This window comes from Prinia subflava, chromosome 17 (assembly GCF_021018805.1).
Source record: "Prinia subflava isolate CZ2003 ecotype Zambia chromosome 17, Cam_Psub_1.2, whole genome shotgun sequence".
Lineage (NCBI taxonomy): Eukaryota > Metazoa > Chordata > Aves > Passeriformes > Cisticolidae > Prinia > Prinia subflava.
In genome coordinates, this window is record NC_086263.1 from 13707873 (window position 1) to 13734432 (window position 26560).

At 38.7% G+C, this 26560-nt stretch overlaps 1 protein-coding gene across 4 annotated transcripts in view; it reads left to right on the plus strand.

The window, feature by feature from the left end:
• Nucleotides 1–26560, plus strand: part of USP22 (ubiquitin specific peptidase 22) — an 89454-nt gene that overhangs the window by 19394 nt on the left and 43500 nt on the right. For 3 of the 4 annotated variants that reach the window (XM_063414811.1, XM_063414813.1, XM_063414815.1), the window contains exons 2-4: nucleotides 12638–12770; nucleotides 21414–21527; nucleotides 22084–22128. In XM_063414811.1, the coding sequence (XP_063270881.1) occupies nucleotides 12638–12770; nucleotides 21414–21527; nucleotides 22084–22128 (292 nt within the window). The remainder of the gene's footprint in view (nucleotides 1–12637; nucleotides 12771–21413; nucleotides 21528–22083; nucleotides 22129–26560) is intronic. The other variant, XM_063414812.1, reaches the window with a different exon arrangement.

Below are 26560 nucleotides of genomic sequence, written 5' to 3' on the forward strand. Positions count from 1 at the left end.
CTTACAGAATCTGCTTCTGTCCAAAGATGTACTGAATATCCATGGCATTAATATGAGTAGACATAAATAGATCAAAGCCTGTACAAAAACCCCGTGTATTTTCCCCTTATACAGACAATTCTTGTGTGGAGGTATTATTTTTAATTGAAATTGCAGTGTGTTTCTGGTACTTGGTATTTGCTGAATGTTAGGAGTATATAAATTGTGTTCTGAAACCATCTTTGCAGGAAATTCAGATTCAAATTATGTTTTCTTCTAAGTAGAATGGTTACACTTTTTAACACATTATACGTGTGTGTATATATGTACACAAATTGTATTTTAATTTGAGAAGGAAGATCAGTTCCTTCTAAAATGCAGAGTTTCCCATGAGCCAGTGAAAGAAAAGAGAACTGAGTGGGCTGAAATTGTTTTGATCTTAGAAGTTGTCACATTGAGTGGAGTTCTATTTTCCCTCTTTCTTCATAGTATTCCTGACATGTCCACTATGTGGATTTTTAATCCTTGTTGCTTTTTAGTGTTGTCAGTTGAATTGTCTCTAGCAGAACTGCAGTGATGTGTTTGCTGTGCAAACTTGTTCAAAGGGTCATGTGAATATTAATTGATCTGATAAGCCTTTCCTCCATGAGTTTTACCTGGGAATGTCTGTGAACTGGAAAGTCCTAGTGCAGATTTTGGGTTAAACATGTGTAAGTATCAGTGTCCCTCCGTTTCTCTCATCAGTTACCACTGCCATCACTTGATTATCAGAAATGGGATGTCAGGAAATCCGGCTCTGATTAAGTCTTTTGGCATGTTAATTTCGATTATTTCATTACTGAGGAAGAAGTGCCAGGGAATGGATTTGCAGGACTGATGAAAACCACTTGAACTTGCCTGTAAAGTTTCTGAAAAATCTCCTCTCTCTGAGAGAATCTTTTCTCTGCATCCTTAATTTCTGTGTGATTAATGAAAGAATAACTGTGTTAATAAATTAACATTGACAGGCAAATTGTCTTTTACATCCAAGTACTGTTCTAGCTCTCTGGCAGTGGACAAAATTAAATCTTTAACAAAACCCTTAATGTCTTCACAAAAAAAGAGGTAGAAAATGTTATATATTATGTAGCATGTTACCTTTTTATTGCTTACAGGGCATAGGCATAAGGGCTTGTTGTGTTTGAATACTTCACTGACCTGGCTCATGTAAGGGCAGGAGTTAAACCTGCTGAAGGTGAAACCATTCGTGTTTCTTTTTAAAATCAGGTTTTTGTCGCTAAGCTTTATAAGCATTTTTGGTTTGGATGTCGTTTCAAGATATTCTTTGACATCTTTAAACATTTTGCTTTGCTGTCTTGTAACTTCTTTCTTGCAAGTTCTCGTATTCTGGTTTAAAGAGCATTTTGTGAGGCAGTGTGTGCATTATGAGTTCTGAAGTGCTGTCAGAAAGATGCACTGTGGAATGAGGAGGTGGCATCGTGTCTAACGTGGTCTGTCTTGATGGTTCCTGTTCTGCAGAACTCTGAACAAGAGCTGAATAGTTTTAGGAGTTTTTTTAAAGTTGAGTTCCCGATTTTCAATTATTTAGGCTTAAAGCTGTGCCCCTTTTTGAAAGATCACTAAAAACTGCCCAGAGCTGGCTACCAGATATGGTTCTTGGAACTCCCCAGTTGCTCTGTAAAATGAGTCTTTTATGGGGTACAGCATTAGGGAGTTGTTCTGCTTTGTTTGGGGATTTTTTTTGTACTTTTCACACACTCCTGAAGACACAGGATTTGATGTATTTGGTACCATAAAGGCAGATGGATTTTTATCTCACCAGAACTGGGTAGCACTTCAACTGAAATATCTTCCATTTCCATTTTTCATGTTTTAATCGAAGCTTTAGAATTTCATGCATCCTGATCAATTTAGAAGGAAACTGGTGTTTACCCAGACAGGGTGTTTAATGCCCACATTATGTTTTCATGCTTTCCATCAGTGAAGGAAGGCTTGGTTAATTCCTGCACTTTTAAACTGTATTTTGACCCTTTCTTCTGCAGCCTTTCCAGCCCCTTCCTTCCTTTGGAGCAGCAGAGGGTAGGTGAGATAGGCTTCTCTGTAAAACGTGGCAAGTCAAATGGCAAAAAGTGGAGCTGCCTTTGGTTTGGTTTACTCCATCCTTAAAAGAGACAGGAAAACAGGGAGAAAATCTGTTGTTGATATTATGAAATAGTCTTTCACTGTAATTAACAGCCTGGGAGTTTTTCTGCTTGCTTTTCTTATCCTGGTGTTGCGAAAGCTTTCTGTCCTGCTGGGATTTCTTTTTGGAATGCAGAGGTGTGTTCTGGCTAAAAGCATGTGCTTTGCCTAATAAGCTTTCCTAGCCACTGAGCCCAGCTGGCTGTTGCAGTCTGCATTTGTTTTGTCTTAACTAATTTTTATAGCCATGCTTTAAATGAAACTAACACTTTTTACATTTAATGACAAACCAAGCACAATGTCCATAAATGAAACCCAACACTATAATCTCCTAATTTTTGCTTTCAATGGGCAGCATTATGTAACCAAGCAGCCTACTAAAAAGGAAGATGTGGAAATAATACTGGTGGGATGTGAATGGGACTAAGCTGAAGGGATTAGCCTTTGTTGGAGGGAATGTCTATGTTGAGTTAAGGGTTTAGCACTTCCTCTCATAAATACAGAAGATGAGTGAAGAGAGTGGGGCCTGACTGGTCAGCACAAAATGTTCTTGTCAGATCTTGGTATCTTTTGCTGTAGGTGATGATGAATGTCATCAGCATGTAGCACTTTGCTGGAGTCTCCTTATGGGTTAACTTTCAGTCTTGCAGCTACCTTGAGTTGATAAAAAGTGTTCAAACACTCTGACATTCAGCCAAATCTTTCCAATTTGATCCAAATTATGAATGAACAGAAGAAATGCTAGAAGGTAAAACATGAAATAGAAAGTCTGTTTCAAAATACTCATGAATCATTGCTTACAAGTCTACAGCAGTGACACTGGAATTGTTGTGCAAGTTTGTTCTCCATGAATTTGTGGAAAATAATGTTTTTGTTCTGACTTTGTGCTGAATATGAACATTTTTCATATAGTACTAGTCAGATATACAAAGCTCTGGCCAATTCCTGCTTGGCTGTTAGTTTCAGTGGAGCCTTTTTAATATGATGCAGCAGCTGCTTGGAAATTAAATAAAAGAAAAACCAAACCATAACAACAATAATAAAATCACCACCACTAAGATATCTCCATAACCCTGTTTGGATATTTACTCACAGAAATAAGGGCAGATTTTTTTCCTCTGGTGAATTCACATAGCTCAAAGCTGCTGTGAGCAGGAGCTTCTCCCATTGCTGTGAGGGTCAGTGGTGTCTGACCTGCACACAAATGTTCTCCTGGGCTTGTAGGCAGCTGTGTGAGCTGGGTCAGGGGGAAGGTTTGAATCTCTTTGCTGCTTCTCCTTTCTGTTTTTTGAAGAATTGCATTGCAGTGAAGCTTTAGACCTCTTTTTTTTTCCTTTACACAAATGTCAGTGGACAGATTTAGGGCCTGGATGTCAACTCCATTCACTTACAGGTTTGCCTCGTTTATTAAACTGTGACTGATCAGAATCATGCTAAGTTTTTTGGAGTCAAAATTACTAAGGATGACACCTCAGAAAGACAGATAATTGCATTTGCACTATTTAAAAAGGGTAGACTTTTTCATGTGACTTAAGAAAAAACCCACCTTTTTTTTCTTAGTGCCACTCCTTTCAGTAATTTACAAAGAGACTATGCAAAATACCAGGATGAATTTCTGTGTGCTCCATTTAAAAATGTCAGTTCAGAAGTTTGTCAGTTTAGTTTGCCTGAACTAAGCAGTGACACTAATATATAACTAATCTATTAATGGCCTACAGGCAACTGTGAGAAGGAAATATATGGATTTTTACTTAATACTCATGATTGGTACATTAAGAAAACAAACAAACAAAGTGTTGTTGAGTGTTCAGATATGGTTGGGGGAAAAAAAAATCAGAGAAGATCTTTTCAGATGTAGCCAACAAACTGCAGTGAGGAAAGAATCCAGAGCTGCTTGTATGAGGTTGTCATCCTACACTCTTCCTATAACTGAAACCTTGTTAAAATACATAATAACCAAATGATGTCTTCAACAGTCCTGATACCAGCGGGGCACATTGGTTGACATTTTTGCTGCTTCTTGGTTCCATATGTGATTCCAAACTTCTCTGTGTAGGAAGCACCCCTTCCCCCAGCCCTCCTGAAGCACAGGAGGTAGAATTCCTTGTGCCCTAATCTTGAGAGGCAGTCACTGTTTGTCAGCACCTCCCTCCCAATTCATTCCTTTGGGAGGAGGGTAAAATGCATATATTTTGCAAAACAAGTTAATGTTCTAAATACATCACGAAGTGTTAGAACATAGTTGGCTGTACGCTCTATGGAAAAAGACAGAAGCTCTAAGAATCTATCACCCACCTTCCTAAATACTTTGTGATTAATGTTTATTATATTAGTGTGGGACTGCAGCAATTTGCAAACTCTTTAAATGAATAAAGGAGTAAATCTTTGTCATGAGAGTGCTTCTTTCCCAGCTGTTTTTTTGAAGATGCTTTCATTCATCCTACCAGTTTTAAAGTGAGAAATCTAAGCTCCTTTTCTCTTCCAGAACATATTTTGTGCTCATATTGCTTTAATAATGTTTTTCTATGCTGACCTGCCTGTCTGTAGAGTTCACAATATCCATCTGTCTAAATCTTGTCCTCTAAAGGGTGAATTGCAATTCTGACTACCTCTGTCTTATCTCCATAACTTTAGGCTTGCAAATTTGCATAAAAGTTTAGCAGTGAATGAAAGACCTCTTATTTAGCTCTTGTAACATGAATTATTTATTTGTTTTGTATTGAGGCGTGAGGAAGCAGTAAGCTTCAGCTTACTGGATATCAAACATGTTCTGTGCAAGCACATTGAGAATTTGCTTTCATTCTCTGGCTGTTCCTTAGCAGTAATGTGCAGGTTGGCTTGGGGTATTACTGAGCATAAATACTCAGATGCTGACTTCTTAAAATCATAAGTGGAGCTAGACAAGCAGAATTTCTAATTTCATATATATGTCATATATAAGAACTCGAACAAGTCTTGACAAATGAGGAATAGATGTGCCTTGTTCAGTGTGGCATTGGGGTTTTTAAATAACAGAATGACTTGGATTGGAAGGGACCTTAAAGATCAATCAGTCTCTAATAGATGCCGTCTGTCATTCTGCTGCTGCTCATTTGCAGCTGATCGTCTTTTTTGCTGTATTTGTCCCACTGATAAGTCACACCGTGGAGAATCTGTTCTGTAGCACCATCCCATCCATTTTTCCTACCAGCAGAATTTCTTTGACTTTGATCTGGACTAATTAAGTGCCTGTATTTTTATGGCTATCTTAGAGTAGTTCAAGAAAAGATAGCTGGGATATGTGTGCTTTTCCAAATGAGCCTGTAGGAGTTGTTAGGGCTTTGATCCTATGTATCCCGACGTTTCTTTTTTCTTTCCTTTCTGAAAGGATCCTATCTAGACTATTTCCATTAAAGTGCTGTGGCAAACTTCCCAAGAGCATTCCTGTTTTCACAGGAAGAATCCCATTTCTTAGTTTTACGCAGGGCAAAATGTAATCTCTGCAGCTGGGCAGGGTTTAATAAGACTCTGCATAGCATCAGGCAGCTTTGGCTCTTTAGCTTCTTCCTTGAATTGCTTCCCCAGTCACATGCCCACAGAAGGGATCGATACATTACCTAATAGGACATTTAAAAACATTTCCACGATCTGCTGACGTGGGGGAATGGTGAGGGAAAGGAGTAGATTTTGCACTCCATCTGAGCACACACTGCTGCGGTCTTGGCAAGCCCCTTGTTCTCATATGGAATTTGCTGCTGCAGTGGTGCATTGCAGGAAATAGATAAAAATCAACACACAGAATGTATCCGTGCAATGTCTGTAGCCAGGGAAAGAGCCATGCATTTGAACCTTAAGAAGCTTATGTGTTTTCACAAGGCAAATAGACTTCCCACTGTTAGAAGAATCTTACTGTAGAAGGACGTGTTTTAATTTGAATAAGGTCCATTATTTAAATGGTTTAAAAACACAATAGACTCTTAACTGCATCTTTTATAGAGTACTCGAGAAATCATTGAGATTTGTAAATGCTGGTGGAGGGGATAAGCACCTACCGAAGGAGAAGCAAAGAAGCAATTTCAGCATAGTCATTTCAGTTCCAGAGAATTGCTTTGTTCTTGTTGAAATACAACTTTTTACTACTGTGACTATGTACAGGAAAAGCAGAGTTACATTTTTAGAGCATCCTCCTATTTTTTTCATCTAGTTTATGCTTTCTTTTAAATTGCACAACTCTTCTTTTCCTCCCAAATTTCATTTCAGCCTTGAACCTGTTGCAGAATTTTGTGTAAAAATAATTGGAAAAAGTGAAAAGAACTGCAGGGATTCAATATCCATCTCTTGAAACGACACATCATCCAGAATAAGGAGAGCAGGAGTAAAATCTGTATGTAGAATTAATGATACCTACTCAGTTCTCTGTTTTGCCCCCAGATATAATCATTAATTTCATCTGAATTCTGTAGTTGTAGGTTGACTTGCAGTGTTCTCTTGATGAGAGCCCTTGAACCAAAGTCATGTTTTTCTAACTTGGATAGACTTTGGCTACAACATGGTTCTCATTTAACAACGTCTTCATTTCAGAGTGAATTCAGAAATATGTGTTGTATTTCTTTTGAGTATTGTCCATGCATGTAATCCCTATCAGATGAAAGGGGAAAAGTTTCCTCAAGTTGCTTTCTCGTGTGTTCAGTGCTTTCCTTTTTCTCTTCCACAGTTTTTTCAGTTACAGACAGAAGTAGGACTCACTGGAATCAGCAGCAAGCTGCTCACATGGTCATAATGGTATATTTTTATTTACACTCCATTTGAGAACTGTGATGTTATTTAACAGCTTAGGCCATTTCATCTTTAATTATAAATTGTGATATTGTTGTCTTCAAACTTCAAGCAGATGGTCAGAGCCAAGTGTCCTGTACAGTCTGGGAGAGCTATGTAGACAACTCTCTGCCTTTTTTTTTTTTTTTTGGTTCTGCTGCTATCTAAACAAACATTTAGAATAACCCAGTTTAAGAAGTTACCTGTGATTTTTTTGAGCACTTGCCAAAACTCAAAAATTCTGTAACTAGTGCACAGTTTTGCTTATATAAATAAAACGTTTACGGGTACCCCTGACCTCAGTGGGTCTGAAAATAATATTTGTTATCGATGGCATGTTCCTTTAAAGACAAAATTGACATTTCTAATTGGACAATATCATAATTAAGACTTGGTTGCAGGAAGTGAGTGAACAATACTTGAGTTGATTTTTTAATTATTTAAAGCTGGTGTGTCAGAGCAATGCACTGACTCAGAGTAACTGAATCATCCTATCAGCATGTGGAGGAGTGATTTATGTGCCATATCATGGGGAACTGCAGAATCAATTCCCTCTTTTTGTCTCTTCAACTCTAAGAACATGTCTTTGAAGTTTGAATTATTTAAATTTCTGAAATGTCCCAGCCCCTGTACTGGTGGCTGATGGATTTGTGACAGACACAGGGTGTCAGGAGCACAGCACAGAGAATCTGGGAGTAAATACAGACTAAGGAGTGGCAGAATTGTCATAAGGCAGATTTGACCCATTTTTGTTACTCTTGAGGTGCAGAGTACTCGAGAGTAATAAATGCTCTTGGCTGTGCTTTAATTCTGGCTCTGTCCCCCCACAGGGCAGAAGAAACATCACTGTTAGAATAGCCACAGGGTCTCTGTCTTCAGCAAGGAGAGAAGCAGGGTGGGTTTCATGGCCTTTTGTGATTATCTGGCCTTTTTTCCTTTCAAAAAATAGGCCAAGGGAAGCACACTGTTCATCACTCAACACGAGCTGCTGTGGCTGCCTTAGATCTGGAAGAGAATTGGTTGCAAGATGAATGAATAAGAATAAAAATAAAACTCTGTGTCTAGGTTGTGATCTAAACATAGCGAGGGGAATAGAATAGGCAAAGATTCCCAGAGAGGATTGACTGTTCCTGAAATGTGAATATTAAGGCCTGGAACACGGAATATGTGAGGAAATGTTTAAATTTTGCTTCAGAATCTTGACGTGTGGCCCAGTGAAGGCATTTGCACCTAATATCAAAAAATTTTTCTGTCTGAGGTCTCTGACTTTTCTGTTTGGGGTTTTTTCTTCTTTCCCCCTGTTCTGTTGTTAAGGTAATGAAGGCTGCAAACCTTAAATCAGTCTCTTCACTTTTGTTCATGTGTCTGTAAGGGATTAAGAATTCAAGAAAGCAGAGTTTTATTGCAGGAACTGTCACAGATTCCTAAAGGCTCTGCACAAGTGTTGCTTTCACCTTTTTTCAAATCCTCTGAAGCACAACCTTGTAAGGAATAGTTTGGCAGAGCCGAGGTAACACTTCTGGAGCACAAACACTGCTCCTAAGGAATGGAGCAGGTTATGGCAAACTTAGGCATGGAGAATTTCCCACTTGTATTCTCTGGGTAGGCATATGCAGAGCTGCCCAACAAACAACTTAATCTGTGCAGACTGAGAGTAAAGTTGTTTCTGAAGAGGCTGGAAAATTCAGCATACTCACCAAAAACTTCCAGTAATGATTATAATATGTTAGAAAATAAAATACATTCTCTTTTTTTCTGATGTGTCTAAACATTATATCTGTTTTACACAGAAGACTTACTTCAAAAGATGAGGAAATAGAAGTAGGCTTGGTTTGGGAAGCTTTTACTTTCCTGATGCTACAACTTTGTACCTGATCCAACATTGCAGGCATCCAAAACTGGTGTTTTGCTTTAAGGCTGCCTTAAGAATCTGCTTCTTTGAGCTGCTTGTGAACATGTGTGACAACTTCTTCCTGATGGTCTTTTAACCTCCCAAGCCTCCCACTGTCTTGTTAGTGTTACCTCCATCATCTTCTCGTGTACCTTTGTGGCGGATATGTTTTGCAGGCTGTGAAGGGTGGGAGGTCTTTGGCTTTTATAAGCTTGTAGCTAAAAACCTCTCTGTTCTGAAAGTGCTTCGATATATTTAGTGTGAGCATAAGAGGCAAGACTCCTAAGTGCCTCAGTGGAAAACTTCTAAAAAGATGTTTTCCTCTTATCACATATAGTTAAATAAAAATTGTATTTCTATGGCGATTTCTGAAATAGCTGCAAATTGGATGGAGAGTTCGTAATAGCTCAGGTCACTGGCTGCCTCCTGCTTTCCCTGCACTTCTGGCTTTGTAGGGATAGTTTATTTCCATTGCCATTAATTGATTTGAGGAGCCAGTGTCACATGAAGCTGAAACAGGTTTGTGGGTTTTTAGAACAAGTGATGCTCCTGCTCTGTGTGACCTTCTTGCTTTAGATGGAGCCTGAGCTGGCCCAGGACAGCCGAGCAGGAGCTCAGACCGAGAAGTGCAAGGGCAGAACATGAGTGGATGTGTTCATTTTCTCCACTGCTGTTCTGATGGTTTGATGGTAAACTAGTAATAAGCTGTTCTGACAATTTGGGAAGGTTTGGAGTGTCAGCACTCTAGTTTCTGACCTAGTGATGCCTGCTGCTTTCTTTTTCAATTCATTTTGTATCATCACTGTTCACAGCATTGAGAGCAGTTTTAGAGGTGAACTTTTGACTTGTCTCACAGGTGATCACAGCCAGTTCCCCTTTGTGTGTCTTGCACTAATGTTTGCACCCTCTTTTGCTGGGCTAAACCTCCTCTACAGAGAGTACAAAACCATTCCTGAAGTCTGGGCCTGTGAGTTACCCCAGCCTTGGCAGCAAGACAGGAGATCAGTAGAGGGTGAAGCACTGCAGAGGGAATGGAGATGCTGTCAGAGCTATCAGTAACTCTGTATGTGCATATACCATTTATATTGTGCAGGACTGTTCTTTCATATCATTTAAAAAAGTGATTATAATCTTCCAGAAGGAAAGCGTTCAAGGCCTCTTCTGGTTTCTGTGTGTGGTTTGTTGGAATATCAGAGCAGAAATGAAGGGGACAGACACAGGTTCAGTATGGCTTGAAGGAAGATTGTCTGGGGACATGAAGAGGAAGGATTGTGTATGGTGTGAATAGAGAATGGGGCAAAAGATGGAGAGTGGGGTACTTGAGGGTGAGGATAATACAGGAGAGAAGCAGGAAGGGAGAGAATAAAATGAGGAGGGAGCAGAATAATAGTGGGTGAGGCTATGAAGGAAGGGGAACACTCTTATGTCTTGGATAAGGAAGGGATGTTCCTGTATCTTGGAGGAGGAGAAGTGACAGGTTGATTCTGTAGGTGAAGTCCTGATTGAGTTCACTAAAGTATCCAGACCATAAGCAAGACCTAACTTGCTTTTTAAAAAAGTTGAATCCTGTTTTAAGACAAGCTGGTGACTGTATGAATCTGACTGATTCTCATTACTCATTTGCAGTATTCTGTTTCATCTTAGACTCTAGCCTCAAGAGATGTGAGCAGGGGTGGGAGTATTATGAAATAAAGTAATTTGATTATTTGGGGTGGGGTAGGAGGGTGGCAGCTTTGTTTTAACTTAGCAAATTGTTTAAAAGCACAGACAGATGAAAAGGAGACAGCTAATCTGGTTAAGAAAAGCCACTATGGGTTTTGATATTGATTTCTTTCTGCACTCTTGTCTTTTAACCTTGTTTTCTTACAACTTTTGAAAACGCATCTTGAGCTATACTGAGTAAATAGAGGATATGGATAAAATAGCTTCCTTTCAAGAGGTGATTGAACTTCTCTTTCAACTTACCACTAAATTTCTTATACATTCTTCAATTTCTCTTGATTTCCATTGCAATAAAACCACTTTAAGACACAAATTTTCTGCCTTTTAGCCTAAAATGACCAGCTTTTACATGCTTGTTATGTCATGTGTTTACAATACATTTAATGCTAAAAGATTTATTTTTAGCTGGCTCAGTAAAATAGCTGCTTGCTGGAGTTGTTGTCATAGCAGCAATCTTAACAGATAGGCTGGTCCTATTTAGCTTTTGCAGCCAACGAGCGGCCGTTAGGCAACAGTTTGACAGTTCTGCAGCATTTTTCTAAAGATGGAAATTGTGCTGGTGGTGGTGAATTTTTTTTTTTTGGCCCAACTTTAAAATATTTCTTTCTGTAGGTGTGTGGAGTTCGATTCAACATTTCCCCCTAACAACTTATGATAACTTTGAATACACAACATGTGAGGTTCAGAATTTAAGTCTTAATTTGTAAGAGCTTGAAAATAAATTACATGGTGCAACATATTGCAAGCTGCTTTGATGATTTTTTTTTTAAAGCCAGAAGTATTCTGAGAAAAAAATGCCAGACTAGAGAACAAGATTGTGCATCATCTATTCAGCAGTAATTTTAAGTCATGACAGACTAGGCAAATATTACTGAAGAATTTTGTGGGTTGTTTTTGATGAAATGCACTGCCTGGTTTAGGTGATATCTTAGGATTTTAGTAATCCCAATTATTTTTTTTTTTTTTAGTATGAAAAGGGTCCTTCTATATTGACCAAGGAAAGAAATAATATTTTCAGATTAGGCTGTAAAATCAGACATATCTCTAAGTGTTCTTTATAGCTCTAAGCTGTTAGAGAAGTTCAGTTGCTCTCAGACATAGGTCTGAATGCAGTTCAGAGATGAAAACTGAATTTACTGCAAGGAATTTCTCATGTCTGTAACTTCCAGTCAGATGGTATTGAACCTAAATTACTTTGAATGTGGTTGACAAAAGACATACTCTCAAAACTCTCTTAAGTCTCATGTTAGACAGAGTAATTAAAAAAAAATATTGAAGTAGTTTAGTTAAATGCTAAGAGATGAGTTTGAATACTGTTGGCTTAGAGGGCTTCAAATATGATTAAGAGTCCAAAAGTGTATTTAACCTTTCAATTACTTTTTTTGCTCCTTAAGCCTCACTTGTTAAAATGTATTGTTATCATAGACAGTCATGTCAGGGGTGTGTGCTTATTAATTTCCAGTGAATCAAGGCAACTTTCCATTCTGGGTAGTTTTGAATAGTTCAGCCCGTTGCTTTCAGCTCCTGGTTCAAAGCCAGTCTCAGAATGGCAAAGGCAACTTCTGTAACTGTGGCTGGTATGGATTTGATATTATGCCACTAGTTTGTGGACTAATGTAGAAAAACTTAATGAGGGAATCTGGCACAATCTCCCAGCAGAGAAATGAAATATCATATCCCCACACACATTTTAATGTTCAAGTTTTATTACAGCTTTTGAGTGCATGAAGGAGGTCAGTGCTGTGAAAAAGCAGAGTTCTTGCCATGGTCCCAGCACCCAAACTCCTGCCTCTTCACCACTGAAACCTCCCTGGGTTCTGGTGTTCATCTGAATCGTGACACCTGCCCCCTGATAGCACTTGGAAATCTGTTGGACAAAGGGAAGAGTTTTCTGTGTTGTGTCCAGCTGGTGGCTTTGTCACACGAGGACAGAGCAGTGTTCCTGCTGTTCGCAGCACCCCAGAGGCGCCGAGTGAAAGGGAAGGGCGGCCGTGAGAGCTGTGCCCGCTTCCCTGGGGTTGGGGTTGGGTTTCTGTCACTCACAATTCTCTGTCTGTTCTGCTGTTCCAGGCAAAGTCGTGCATTTGTCATATGTGTGGTGCCCACCTGAACAGACTCCACTCTTGCCTCTACTGTGTCTTCTTTGGCTGTTTTACAAAGAAACATATTCACGAGCACGCGAAGACAAAGCGACACAATTTAGGTGAGTTCTCTTCCCCTGTGTTATCCCTGTCTGTTCCAGGCCACTAAAGTGATATTTTCTTGTCGTTACCTCATCAGGCAGGGAGATAATTTTATTTGTGGTTTGGGTTAGTTTAGTGATATTATTCTAAACTTGGTGCTTAAACTTATGTTGCATCACTGTTAAGTTTATCTTCACAACTTAAAATTTCCTTCGTATATTGGTATTTATGAATTAATGTCATAGATAAAAATGTGAGAAGGCAGAGTTTTGGGTTTTTTCCTGAGTGTTAAAAATGGTGGGTTTGGTGCCTGGAACTAGAACACTTATTTCAGTAAACTTATTTTTCAGGAGGTCATGTTCACTTCTTTTCTTGCTGAGGAAAACACCCATCATTTCTATCACAAAGAAGACTAATCAAGTAGCAATCGGAATTATTTAAACTGCTGAAGTTTGGGGGTGGGGAGGGGGTTGTTTCTTCATTTTTCTGTGTTGCCTTCTTGTTTCTATTTGGGTCAGTAACCTAAGTAGTAAGAAAACAATTTCATTCAGATGGAGTACTTTTCCCTCAACAGTCTCAAAAAATGCTGGTTTCAAGGCCAAGAAGTTCTTCTCTTCTGTCAGCTTTGGAGCTATTGCATGTTCAAAGCCAAAAGCCTTTGGTTTTGTTTTGAATTACCTTATTTGTTTCAAATTGCTTATAGGTAAGAGCTCAGAAGAGTTATAATGCAAAATCCTGATCTATATTTTATATTAAAATTCTGTTTTAAAATGGATGGATATAGTTTTTCTTCATATTAAAATACGTTCTTGATGGAATTATGTAAGAAAGAGAAAAAAAAAAAAGCTTTGTTTTATGGCATAAATTTCCTCTTGACCAGCGTGGCCACCATTCCTAATTTAATTTATCCTAAGTACTTATGGAACAAACTGTCTTTATTTTCCATGAAGACAGAAAAGCTCCAGAAGGCCAACAGTGCTGTCTACTCCTGTGCTTAAGAAACGAGTGTGTAAGTTTACTATTTATGGAAAAGATCATTTAAACCACCAGATCGTTACAGTTCCTTCCTCCATATGTGTCAGGAAAGAAAAAGATGAGGCTCAGTAGTGATAGAGTTTTAAGTTTGTAAATGTCTTGAAAAACAGAATACTGGCAAATAGCACTGAAAATTCCATCGTGGTGTGGCTGAGAGCCTTGGGACTGCTCAGCTCACAGGAGAGGCTCAGGGGAGCCTCATGAATGGCTACAAACACCTCAAAGAGGGATTGAAAGAAGTGTCTCGGGCTCTTCCCAGTGGTGTCCAAGAGGCAGCGAGGACAAAGGGAAATACAGGAGGTTCTGTCTGGTTATCACACGAGTGTGAGGGTGACTAAGGACTGGAACAAGCTCCCCTGAGAGGTTGTGGAGGGTCTATCCCTAAATAAATTCAGAATCTCTCTGGACACAGGCCTGGGCAGCCTGGTGGCCCTGCTGGAGCAGGGGCTGGACAAGCTGACCTCAGAGATCCCTGCCAACCTCAGCCACTCTTTGAAAACTGAAAATACCAAACCAACCCTGTGTGACATCTTTTAATTGCTTTTTGCAGAGTGTGATCTCAAAGAGCTTTTAAAGTCAGTTCATTAGCTGAAGTTATTTTGGAATCTTTACCATTGCAGAAGTGCAAATTATTTGGGGTAAACTCAAAGAATTTCTGGTAAAAGGGGTGTGTGTCTATATATAAAACAACTTTTTGTGCTAATACAAGTTCATGGCCACATTTAAGGTTTAAAAAACATTGTGCTAAATTGAGACTGTCAATAGTATTTACCTGTTTATCTGTGGACACTTTGTAAACACTGTAATATTTTTACCACTAAACTCACCATATTTATGGAGAACTTTTTATAAAAGCTTTTTAATCACATTCTCAGCTGCTGTTTATGTGTTTGGGAAGCTTAAATGCAAGTTATTTTTTCTGCAAGGTAGAATTTGCTGTCTGCTGTAGTGAATTAGCTTCTGTTTCCTTGAAGGGGAACCAAAACTGGATGGAGGAGAGAGATTCTTAAAGATGCTCTTGCTTAAGGATTGTTGTAGCTGTTGTCCTGGCACTAGACAATTAAGGCTGTGTCAGAAAAGGTACTTCCCAAAAGGAATAGCCTTTAGATAGAAAGGTCAACAGTTAATTAAGTCAAAGCAAAAAATACTTCACTGAATCATCCCAAAAAGGATTCTTCAGCAGCTAAATATAAATTACTTGGTGCACAAATACACATAATGTGAAGATTGTGCAAGTGACGGCTCAATTTCTAGTTTTGGAGATTCCTTTCTCTTTTTTTTTTGAATGTATGTTTTGGTGTTTAATTTCCAGCTGCATGTGCAATGAGCTTTAAAAATATTTTTGTAGTTTTACTAGTGCTTTTGGTTGCTTTTCCTGCTGCAGTTTCAGTTGGGAAAATAACATCTGATAGGCAAAAACAAGTTAAGTGCTTTGAAATTTCCAAACGGAGAGGAATTATTTTAAAGCACTTGGTGACTTTTTGCTGAGCCAACATCAGTCTCCATGGAGACAGGCAGGAGCTGCACACTTAATCACAGTTGTAAGAAACACCATGGATTTCAGCTGTAACAGCTGTCTGAGCATGGCAGGGATGTGTTTGCAGTCTTTCAGGAGGCTCCAGCATCAAATTCCAGAGTTAAATACATCCCTTGCTACCTCTGCTTCCCTGAGCCATCCAAATTAGGCACTCACAGTCTGACCTTACAGTGATACCTGTGCTCTTGAATCTGCCTCCCTGTTCAATGTATGTTAATAATACTCTACTTAATTCAATGTATTCCTTCAGTTGTGGGTGATGGGTAGGTGAGGTAAGATCCAGCTATGGGAGCTGCTTTTTGTAATCTCTGCTTTGCTCAGTCTCTCTCAGTCGATCTCCAGGACAGTCTGATATTCCCACTGGGCTCTGTCTGTCTTTTGTGAGGAGCTGTGAAATGGTGAAAGCCTAGTCCTTACTCATCCCTTCTGGGATTTTTAGTATTTTTGATCCTGTCAGATGTTTCCTTTTCCCCATCTGTAGGAACCTAAACTATTTTTAATAACTTTTCTTACTGACACTCTTTTATGATTTTCAATATCATCATCATACTTCACTTTTCCACTACTAATGTGTCCATTTCTTGTGCCAGCCCTTTGGATTAAGACAGTTTGCTGTGCTCATGACTTGCATTCTTAGTTAATACTTCCATAATACTTCCAAGATTTTGTGCTTCTTAACCTGCTGTTCAACACAGAGCTGATATTGTTACTTGAGAGTTAAACTCAGGGACTCCAACACTTCTTTTCTGATTGGTGTTACTTGTCTGCCTCTTCACTGGTTGGAATTTCACTCTTGGTTCTGTTGCCTATTTGCTAAGGAACTTGAAATCCTTCTGGAGCTATTTTGATTGTCCTAAATGAATGTGTGCCATCAACATACTCTGGCATCTTCCTAAATAATCCTTCCAAGTCAGGTTCAGCACCTGGGGAATCTGGTGGTGAATTCTATCCTTGTAAAAGTTGATGGTCTCTTCCTTATCTTTTGTACAGCTTATGAGTGAAGGAAAATACACAGTAACTCAATTCCAGAGTAGCATAAGCAGGAAGATGTCTGTGAACAGTAGATCTAAAAGAGAAGAGAGCTTGGTACTATAAAGTTCATCTCAAAACCATAGCAATGATTAATTTATCAATTTCCTGATTCGGACTGAAAACTCCTGGGCAGACACACCAAATGAAGTTTTAGTATTCTTTCTGAGTGAATATTTTCTGTTACATAATGGTTTTTAATACGCACTCTTAATTGCAGAAAAACCCCCTGCCATAGGGCTTATGACAGCCTGTTACAGGTGGCCATTCTCAGTTGGACTAGTTCAGTTATGGTACCAAAGCTCTGTGCAGAACTATTTATTTAATCGCCCTGCTGAGGAGCCAACTCATGTATGTCCACGCTGTGCTTTTTTCTATTAGAGATGCATTTTAACACCTGAACAGTGTCTCTGAAACAGCACTTCTGGTGCAGGTTTTGGGTGAAGTCTTTATCTGCTCTGGGGCCTCACGCTGTAGTTCAGGAATTGAGGGAGGTGAATTAGCAGGAGTGAGGTTTAATGGCTTAAAGACTAAGCAAGAAATAGTTGGAAGACTGAACTATTATTCCATTTCTAGAGACACTGGCAAAACCAGTTCATTATGAAGTTGGGCCTGTTAGAATACATTTATTATTTATTAGATCACAAACTGTTGAAGAACTGTTTTCTTTAAGTATATGCTGATGTAAAATTCAGTCCAATAAATACATTTGTGGTGAGAGGAACTGGGTGGGGGAGCCTGATAATAATGCTCATAGATTAAGTTGAGGATTTTTGGTACAATTCAAAAAGCTTCTGCTTCCTGTAGAAAACAAATAACTATTTTTTTTTCATCTGTTTCAGAGGAAACATGATAGAAAGCTGGTTTCTATACTGAAGTTGGTAAAAGAGAAAAATCTGGTTACTGCTGTTAGTGCATACCTGTCTGAAATTTAATATATAGAAACAGAACACTTTTATAAAGGAATGACAGTAAAAGCTGTTTAATTTTCATTTGAATTGGAAGATACTGACTCTAGTGTTGATTCTGCCAGTTCTTTTTTAAACAGCAAAGATTTTCATTGCACCCTATGTGAAAAGGGAATTAAAGCTGTTCCCAGTACAGTTTCCTGTAGTATGGAGTAGCAGTGTGGTTTATCTGTTCACATCCAGCCTCAGAAAGTGGTAGAAAAGGTCATCTGGGCATTTCACCAGCCTCTTGATTTGAGTTCTAATGCTTTACTTCATGGTGGTGTGGAGAAGTCTGAGGAGATGAAGGTGAATGGAAACCAGCACAGAAAGTGATCTGTTCTGTCAGAGATGGATTGTGGCACATGAATATGCCTTTTCTGATAACACAACTGATTTTCACAGAAAAAAGTAAATACACTGAACCTGACTTGTCGGGATCAAGTAAAGGATTTGACATTTTGACCCCTTGGAAATTATTACTTGAGATAGAAGTGGCAAGGATCAATATGGGAATCATGGTGCATAAGAGGCAGGGAAAAGGGAAATTGATGATGAATGAACTGAAAGCAGAGTGTGTAGGACACAGACGTAACTAGCAGAACCAGTCCTGATTTACTGCTGTTTTGTAGTAATTGAGGAGAAGGAATTTTTCTGTGTGTTAAATTCCTGATGGTCACAAAGTTCAGACGTGTTTCTTGTACTGAGGAGGGCTGGGTAGCCCTGTGAATTAAATAACCTCAGTGACTCCAGCAAAAAAACTGAGGTGAGATTTGATAGCAGAAGGTACAAAATCACAACATAATATCCTTTTATTATGTACTTCAGCGTAATATCCTTGTGATGCCAACTGGAGGATCTTTGATTGGAAGAGGAGGAAAAGGAGGAAGGCATTTTGGATTCACAGGGCAGTTGCAGGATATGGCTTGAACTTTCAATATTCCTGATTGCCATTAACAGTATTTGCTGCTCTGGGATGTATTGTGCAAATATTGCAGGGAAATCCTCATTTGCTTGTATGAGGCACATTCCAGCATGGCATTCCTGGGCCTTAGCTCCAGCTTGGAGCCAGACTGGACTCGTAAGGAGGCAACAGGAAAGTTAATTGGAGCTGTCTTCTGCTGGGAGCTGCTCTGGAAGGTGCAGGTAGTGATGAGCTCCTGCCAGCCATCCCTCAAAAGCTCCTTTTATTATCAAAAGGACTCCTGAAGAGTTCTCTCTATACCTGGAATATTCTTATCTCTCAGAAAGCCCACTTGCTGATTTACCTGTGCATTGCCAGCTCTGGATGTATCTGCTTTCCTCAGATAGCCACCAGCTTCTGTGCAGTTCTGGATCTTGCTACTGCTTCTACTGAAAATAGTGGTTTTTAGATAAGTCTCCACTGTTGTTCAGATGAGAATATGCAGATGAGTAGAAGCAATTTGTATCACATCATGTGCAGCAGCTCAAAACTTGGTGACTGTGATTTGGGGATTCTTCCCCCAGATTTCTGAAAAAAACCCAGCCAGATGAAGTAAGGGAATGTTTAACAATTCCTCTCCTTTAAACCTGAATGGTATTGTGGGATCAAGAAGAGGTGCTGTAGTAGGAGGATTTAATTCTTCTCAGTTTTCAAAGGTTTGTTGCAAAGAGGGGAACTGTGGAAGGTTGTAGGGTCAGAGGAGGGCAGGGAGAAGACTGACAAAAGGTAAAATAAATTTTATAACAGAACAACTTAAGTCTAGGAATGCTGCAGCCTCCTCTGCAGCATATTAGGGCATGCACACAGAGGTAGGTACTGTGTGTACAATCCATGTATTTCCAAATGAGGTCAAGGAGCTGGAATTAATATTCCACTTATAACAACTTAATATGAAATGGTTTGACACACTGTGGTTCCTCCAAATTAACAGTTAAAACCATATTTGCTGTCTAGATTCCATAGGGATACCAGGACATTTTTTCTTCATCTTATCTTTCTTGGCTTGGATTCATCTGGAGTTGTAGGATGATATTCTAAACCATCACAGAGTGTACAGCACAGGGCTGCCCATTTGGCTCCTGGTGTTAAGTGGTTTGCAGGATAGTATTGGGTGCTTGCCATGTTTGGATTGCAGGCAAATCGAATTTAAACATTAAAATTCTGGATCCATATGGGGCCAATAGGCATCTTGGAGGCTTCAGAGCCACAAAAACGCTTCTCACCTGTTGGCTCCTGGTTTCAAAAAAGAAGAAAAAGCAGCACTTAATGGAATAGTTCTATCTCAAATATTAGAAGACGATACTCAATGTGAGAGAGAAGGATAATGCTTGACTGACTATCATTTTTAATGTGGATTAAAAGATTTGGGCAACAGAGGGAAGTTTGGGGTTTGTTTTTGTTTGTTTGTTTTCCCTGACAGTAAATACCTGCACTTCTCTCTGCATTATCATTTAGCAAAAGTAATCCCTTTTCCCCCTCTTTTCCTCCCTTCTTATCAGTTCAGGAATTCTGACCTGTGGTGCAAATTCCAGGTGCCAGGAAATGAGGAGGAAGGCAATCAGATGCCTGCTTTGTACTGATAGATCAGAGACAAGATCCAGTGGAGGGCTGGCTGAAGTTTAACAAATCACTTCTTGGGAACCTGAGCCAATTACCTGGAATGGGCTTAATGATTAACACTCCAAGTGAGAAATCAGGGAGCATGAATTAGCTTCAGACCTCGGCTTAAAATGGTCTGAAAGAATTGCCAATTTAGCCTCCTTTGTTACAGAAGTTGAAGAAAATGCAGGTTTCTTGCATAGAACACAGAGCATGTTGATTTGAGGTTGATAATATGCCAAGACTGAGTCACAGAAATTCACACAATGGAATTAATTTCAGTACAGGTAAAAACTGACCTGAATTCTGAGTTGCTGCTGGATGTTTTTTTCTACTTGAGTGCACCCAGTGATCCAAGGGAGGTGATACCAAAACATGATTCACAAATATCTCCTGTCTGATGAATGGTATCAAATATTGTGGTGAAGTGTCCCATTCCCAGCTGAGCAAAGTCAGTTCCTTTCACCTGGATCTTTCAAAAACTGAACATCCAAGGGTTTTTTGCCTGGATGAGATGAGCACACTTCCTTGCTTTTGTGGTGTTCCCATCGTCTCTGGTCTCTAACACTTCCACAAGGACATCAGTTGCTATAGTTGGAAAAGTAAAGCACTAAAGCTATCTGGAAATAAAAGGGATTTAAAAACAAAAATAAATGAAAATAATATAAATCAAAAATAAATGAAAGCTCTACACTTGAAGGGAGAAGGGTGATGTGTTTCGTAGGTGTTTGCTGATTGTGTTTCAGTAAGATTTGTTAGTACCCAGTGTTTTTTAGCTTTCTTGTGATTGTGGCTGTTTCTCATCTCTGTGTATTGAAAATCAGCAGTTAACCATGATTACTTTGCACTTTTTCCATAGTATATGTTGGAGTAAAATGACATTTCTCATTCTGTTTCTTGGCTTTCTTTTGTTTAAGGTTGTGCAAGAAAAATATTTTTTACATTGGTCAGTATTCATTTATTTGTTCTGAACGGGTGTCTGAAATGAAAAATTGAGACAGAAGTAACCTGTGGATAAACTACCCTGAAAAACCTTTCCCCTGCAGAAATAGCTTTGAATTTGCAATGCTGTCTTCTCTTTGAGCCTTGATTTGGATTTTAACTAGATGCTTTTCTGATTATTTTAATGGCCATGAAGAGAGATTGCTGAAGTCTTAGGAAAAGACATTTCAAACTCATATATCAACTCTTACAGAGCTGGTTCTGTGTGTGGTGTAGTCACTCCCTGTCCTGATGCCTCTTGGTAACTGAGGTGTTTGAAAGGTAAGTTGTGGATTACAAACAGCTTGAAGGCAGCTGATGCTTTCTTGTCCTGCACAGTTTTCTTGCTGTGCCACAAGCAACTGAGTAACTCACACTGAAACTGGAAAAATGTCTGGGTTTTTCTCTTTTTTTTTTTCCCCTCTTCCAGATTCTAAGGTACAGATTTTTCTTCTTTTGTGGACTGCTTGGAGGAAAGAATTGCCTGACTTGGAAGCCTGCTTTAAAATGCCTTCTGGTTTATGAACTCACATCTTTTTTCCTCCTCCCCAACTTCCCTTCTGTTTTGCAGCCATAGACCTTTTGTATGGGGGTATATACTGCTTTATGTGTCAAGATTACATATACGACAAAGACATGGAACAAATTGCCAAAGAAGAACAACGAAAAGCTTGGAAATTACAAGGTTTGGTTTTCCTGCCTGAATTTCTTGTTTCTGTTTTTAATCATACCTGTCCCTCCTATTTGTTCAGTGGCAAAAAATAAAAAATATGCTAAGGGGAAGAAAGAGCTCTTTGGAGAGAGTAGTGCAGGCCACGGGAGAGAGATGTTAGTTCTTGCTTTCCAAGAGTCAGACTGTGGGTTTAACACGTGCGCCACACCTAATTGGAACAAAAATATTTTATTTTTATTTATAGAAGTTATAGAAATATCTAACATTAATCCTGCAAAACTTGCATAGTATCAAAAGTTAGATCTGTATTAGGTAGAGAATGTAACAGTCTGCTCCTTTAGGTTTATTTACGTGGTACAGGCAATAAATCTATTCCCCTCACATGAAATGCCACCCTTGTGTGTGATTTTTTTTTTAACCTTTTTTTTGAAATAGACCATGCCAGCTTACTTACACACCTGTGCTTTCATGGTACACGCACAGTATCTATGTAGAAATATTTACACACAAATATATGTACACACATTTGTTTTATTCAGTTTGCTTTCCCTAATTTTTTCTTTTTTAGCCTTCACCCCAACAGTGGTTTCTCACTACCAGTGTACAATGACAGGTAAGAGGCGTGGGCTGGCGACGCTCCTCACTAACAAGCGTCCCTTTGCTGATTATCCTGCCATTTTAGACATGAATCACAGTTAAGAATGCCAGTTTATCGTGCAAATTGTTTTCCTCTTGTTTGGATATGTTCCAATGATTGAATAATTGCAGCAAACTTGATTTCATATGCCCTTTCCTTGATAGAATTCCTCCAAAACAAACCTTTTCTTTTTTTTTTTTTTTTTTTTTCTGTTTCTGTTTCTGATGGGTTTTTTTTTTGGGGGGGGGGGGGGTTTTGTTTTGGTTTTGATTTTTTGTGGGTTTTTTTTTTGTGTGTGTGTGTGTTTTGATTTTGTTTGGGTTTTTTTGTTCTGTATGTTTTGGGGTTTTTTTTTTTTTTTTTTTTTTTTTTGAAAGGAAATCTCATGTATTCTAAACTGAGTAGTTTGTAAGCATCAGTTTTAAAAGCTTGTCATCTTCCACTTCCAGTGGCCTCTGGGGGTATGTTTTCCTAAAGTGGGAAAGTCTGTATTTGAAGACAGATGACTTCTGTCTAGTAATGTCTCTTCTGGAATCCATGGCATCCTGTTTCAATGTGACAGCCTTAGTCAGGGCTGATATGACTTCAAACCATTCTTAACCTCATTTCCAATTTTAAAAATAGCAGCTAACATCGTATTAACGAGAGCTTTTCTGCTGGCTCAAAAGAGAGCTGCCTTCACTTGCTTCCTACTACAGATCCCAGGCTGCTTCCTGCTTGTTTGAGGGAAGGAAGTCAGAGGAAGGAAGGGATAGTGAGTCCTAGAACTCCTTAAAATGTTTTAGCACAAAGCAAGGCAAAATGGGAATATGTTTAAAAACTTTTCATTCAACTCTGCAGCTATTCTGGAAACGCCTTCAGTCTGTGTTTGGGGCACCAAATTAATCAGCTGCAACAGCATAACAGATCTTCATTATGCTGTAGAGGAGGAAACCTCCCCTAGTTCCTTATATTAAATATGCAGATTTAAAGAGTAATTTCTTAGTTATATTGTCCTTATCAATTGATACATTTGTGTCTTGTGGACTGAGGTGCAGCCACTTTGTCCTGCCATGGACATCAGCCTGCTGCAGTTTATATTCCAGGGAATTCCAGCTACAAGATTCCTCCTCTGGTCATCTTGGACCACAGAGTTGTGCAGAGAAGGTTGAAGACTCACCCAGAGGAACTGCCAGGCAGGCAGTTCTGTGCTGATTACCTGGCTAATGAATAACACATTAAATATACATGCACAAATGCATATTTGTATGAATGTACACACTGCATCTTCTCTCCCTGGAGAACTAATCTGTAGTGACCAGTGAGGACAGAAAATCAAGGAATAGACAACACCACTTTAAATTACTGGAGTCTGCATAGTAGCCTTTCTTTTAATTCTTTTAAGTCAATGCATAGATTCTTTTTTATGTCTTTTTATTATGAAACCATGTGTTTCCTCAAAAATTTATCTAAGGATTGAGAAATGTACATGGGAGAAGTAATGGAGAATTATGTCTGGTTTTTTCCTTCTCTCTGTTCCAATCCATGTGCTCCCCCTCCCTCTTGTTATCTGAAAGATCCTTTCTTTCTCCAAACTTCAAGAACTTCAGAAGTGAATCCAGTCTGCAGAAACTGATTGGCTTAAAAACTGAAGGATAAATGCAGTATATTTTCAACTTTCTCTACACAGTGCTTGAAGGGTGTTAGTTTGTACTTCAATAGATGCTCACATAACAACATGATGCCTGGAGAAAACAAAGTTTAAGAAATCCCCCAAATGTCATGAGATTCATCTCATACTCCTGTAGTATTAACTCCCAGTGTGCTGAATTCCCCAGACCAGCTGTAATTCAGAGTTATCTGATGTAACTCTGAACAAGTTGCAACATGGCCAGTATTTTTTTTTCCTTTGGTATTGAATATTAATAACAGGGGAGGTGAGAATACACAGATCACTTCATTCTAATTAGTGTCTGAATTTTTGGGAGGGGAAAAATTGGAATTTGCTGTAGTTTAGCAAAGTAAACAATGATTGAAAAATTGTGACTTTTATAAACCAGAGCCTTCATTTCCTTCACTCATCCCTATGTTCCTGATGAATTCTCTGAGAAATGCCAATTTCAGTATTTCACCCAATAAAATAATTTCTTAGATGGAGATTTCACATGCTGACTTGAATCTCTGGCTATTTTATAGCAGCATTTTAAAAATTACTAATTTTCACTTCTCTAACACAACTTTCCTTTAATTGTAAATGGTGACCTGTGCATGGTTTGCAATGTTTAAGCTAGTTTATACTGGAGTTTTTGGCATGCTTGTGAGTGTTACTAAACCTTTTTATGAAACCTCTTTCCTTCTTTGTCTTTTGGTTGTTTTTTTGTTGCTCTTTTTAATTTTTAAGTATCAAACCGTTCCTAATAAATGGCTCTGCCTTTTCCAAAATTTCAAGAGTAATATAACCTCAGCATTCCTGCTAAGTTATATAGTTGGAACAGAACACATTTTAATTTCTGTGCCTGACTTCACTTGTGCTCCTTCTAATGAAAGGCTTCTGCAAGAACCTCTTCTGTCTCATTTGCTCTGTTTGTGGCATTATTTGCACATGATTTTTTGTTTCCTTTAATTTCTTTTTAATTGAACAAATATTTGATTCACCCAGAATCCTTAAAAGTAATCCAGTCTGTCGGGTTTAACCTTATTTAGAGTTGCTCTTGTGGCATGCTTTGGTCCCTACCCTCTGCAGCATCTAAACTATATAACTATATATAGATATATATATAAATATATATGAATAGTGCTGCTGATATACATGGAGCTATTGCATGCCCAAAGTGCACATGTGTGTTTCCAGGTATGAATTTTGTTGTATTTCAATTAAACCAGGATTAAAACATATCCAAGGAGGTATTTTTAAATTATTATCAGCGTTCATCACAAGGACTGACTGTGTTTGGCCATGTTTTAACTGCAGTGAACCCAAACACAGGAATTTACAGCTGCACAGTGCAACTGCTGCTACTAACACCGTGTTAAAAATGAATTTATACAAATTGCTAAGGGAGCATTACAAACATGACCAGGGTTGCTGGAGACAGCCAGTGCCAAACCTGTTGCAGCCAATGTTCCGTGCTCTGTGAAGTGTCCATCTGTGCATCTCCAAAGGGTCTGTGCAGACGTGCAGTGTGCCCAAAGCACTGCAGCTGTGTTATCTCATCAGGCTCACTCATTCCCTGCCTGCGCTGTTTTCCTGGGTGTGGAGCTTGATGCTGAACCTTGGATAAAGGAAAGGGATTCTGGTCTTGTTCCTTAAGCTCCTTGCATCATCTGTTGTTAAGTCAAATGAAGTGAGAGATGGGTGTGTTTGTAAATGAGACCTTCTATTACTAGAACCTGGAGGGTCAGTAGTGACTGTGAACTGAACATTTTTGGGAGGGTAGCTTCTGACAAGCATAGCTATTTCTGAAAGTGGAGATCAAAGAGTGATTAAAATTTAATGTATATTATGCAGAATGTGTAAGCCTCCAGCAATATTTTTCTACTATCCTTTTCATATTTATGATTTATAATTTATTTTCTGTAGCAAAGCGCTGTTTCTGCTCCATGCATTCTGTGAGAAATAACTCTTAATTGACTTTAATTCTCAGTTTTAGAATAGACTGCTTGCCATCTTATAATTCTTTATTTTTAATGCTGAGATGCCTTTGTGATTCACAATAATTGACCTTGCACAGCAATTTCTGTGCTGCATGGAAAGCTGCAGCAGTACTGAGCTGGTCAGCACGGGAGTCTTCACTGTTGTGTTTTTCTTGGATCAGGTTTACACTAAACACAGCTCTGTGCTGATTTCAAATCTGGTCTCCACACTACTGACCTGACTCGTTTCTACTGCACTCTCCTTTGAGCAAAAGAAATCTACTGGAAATGCAGTGTTGGTCTTCAAAGAGAATAATGACAGATTTTAGCTCATGAGAAAGGGTAGTTTAATGTTTGGAGAGTTTTGGCTGGTTGGTGGGGGGAGGGTGGTGTTTAAATCTACTACTAATTTCATTTTTAGATAACATTAGCTACATCAGCAAAGTGAATGTCAGAAATTAAAACTCGTCTAATCCTGCATTAATGGTATAAGGAGAGGTCATTCTGTGTAATGACATATCCTAAAACATGTAGTAACTGTTTAGTATATTGAATTATTAAAATCTGCTGTTCTCTAAAGATTATCTGTCCATTAAGTTGGGTCAGTTTAGATTTATTTAATAACTTGCCAAATTCATCAATGCTGGTTCTGTCATTTAACCTCCTCTCAGCACAAAGAAATGTATTTTTGAGTAATAGCAAGTTTATTCTTGTGCTGGAATTTCTTTTATTAACTGAAAGGAGGATTATAATCCAATAATGGAAAGTTTATTGGCCTAGCTGTTCTTTATAAGTA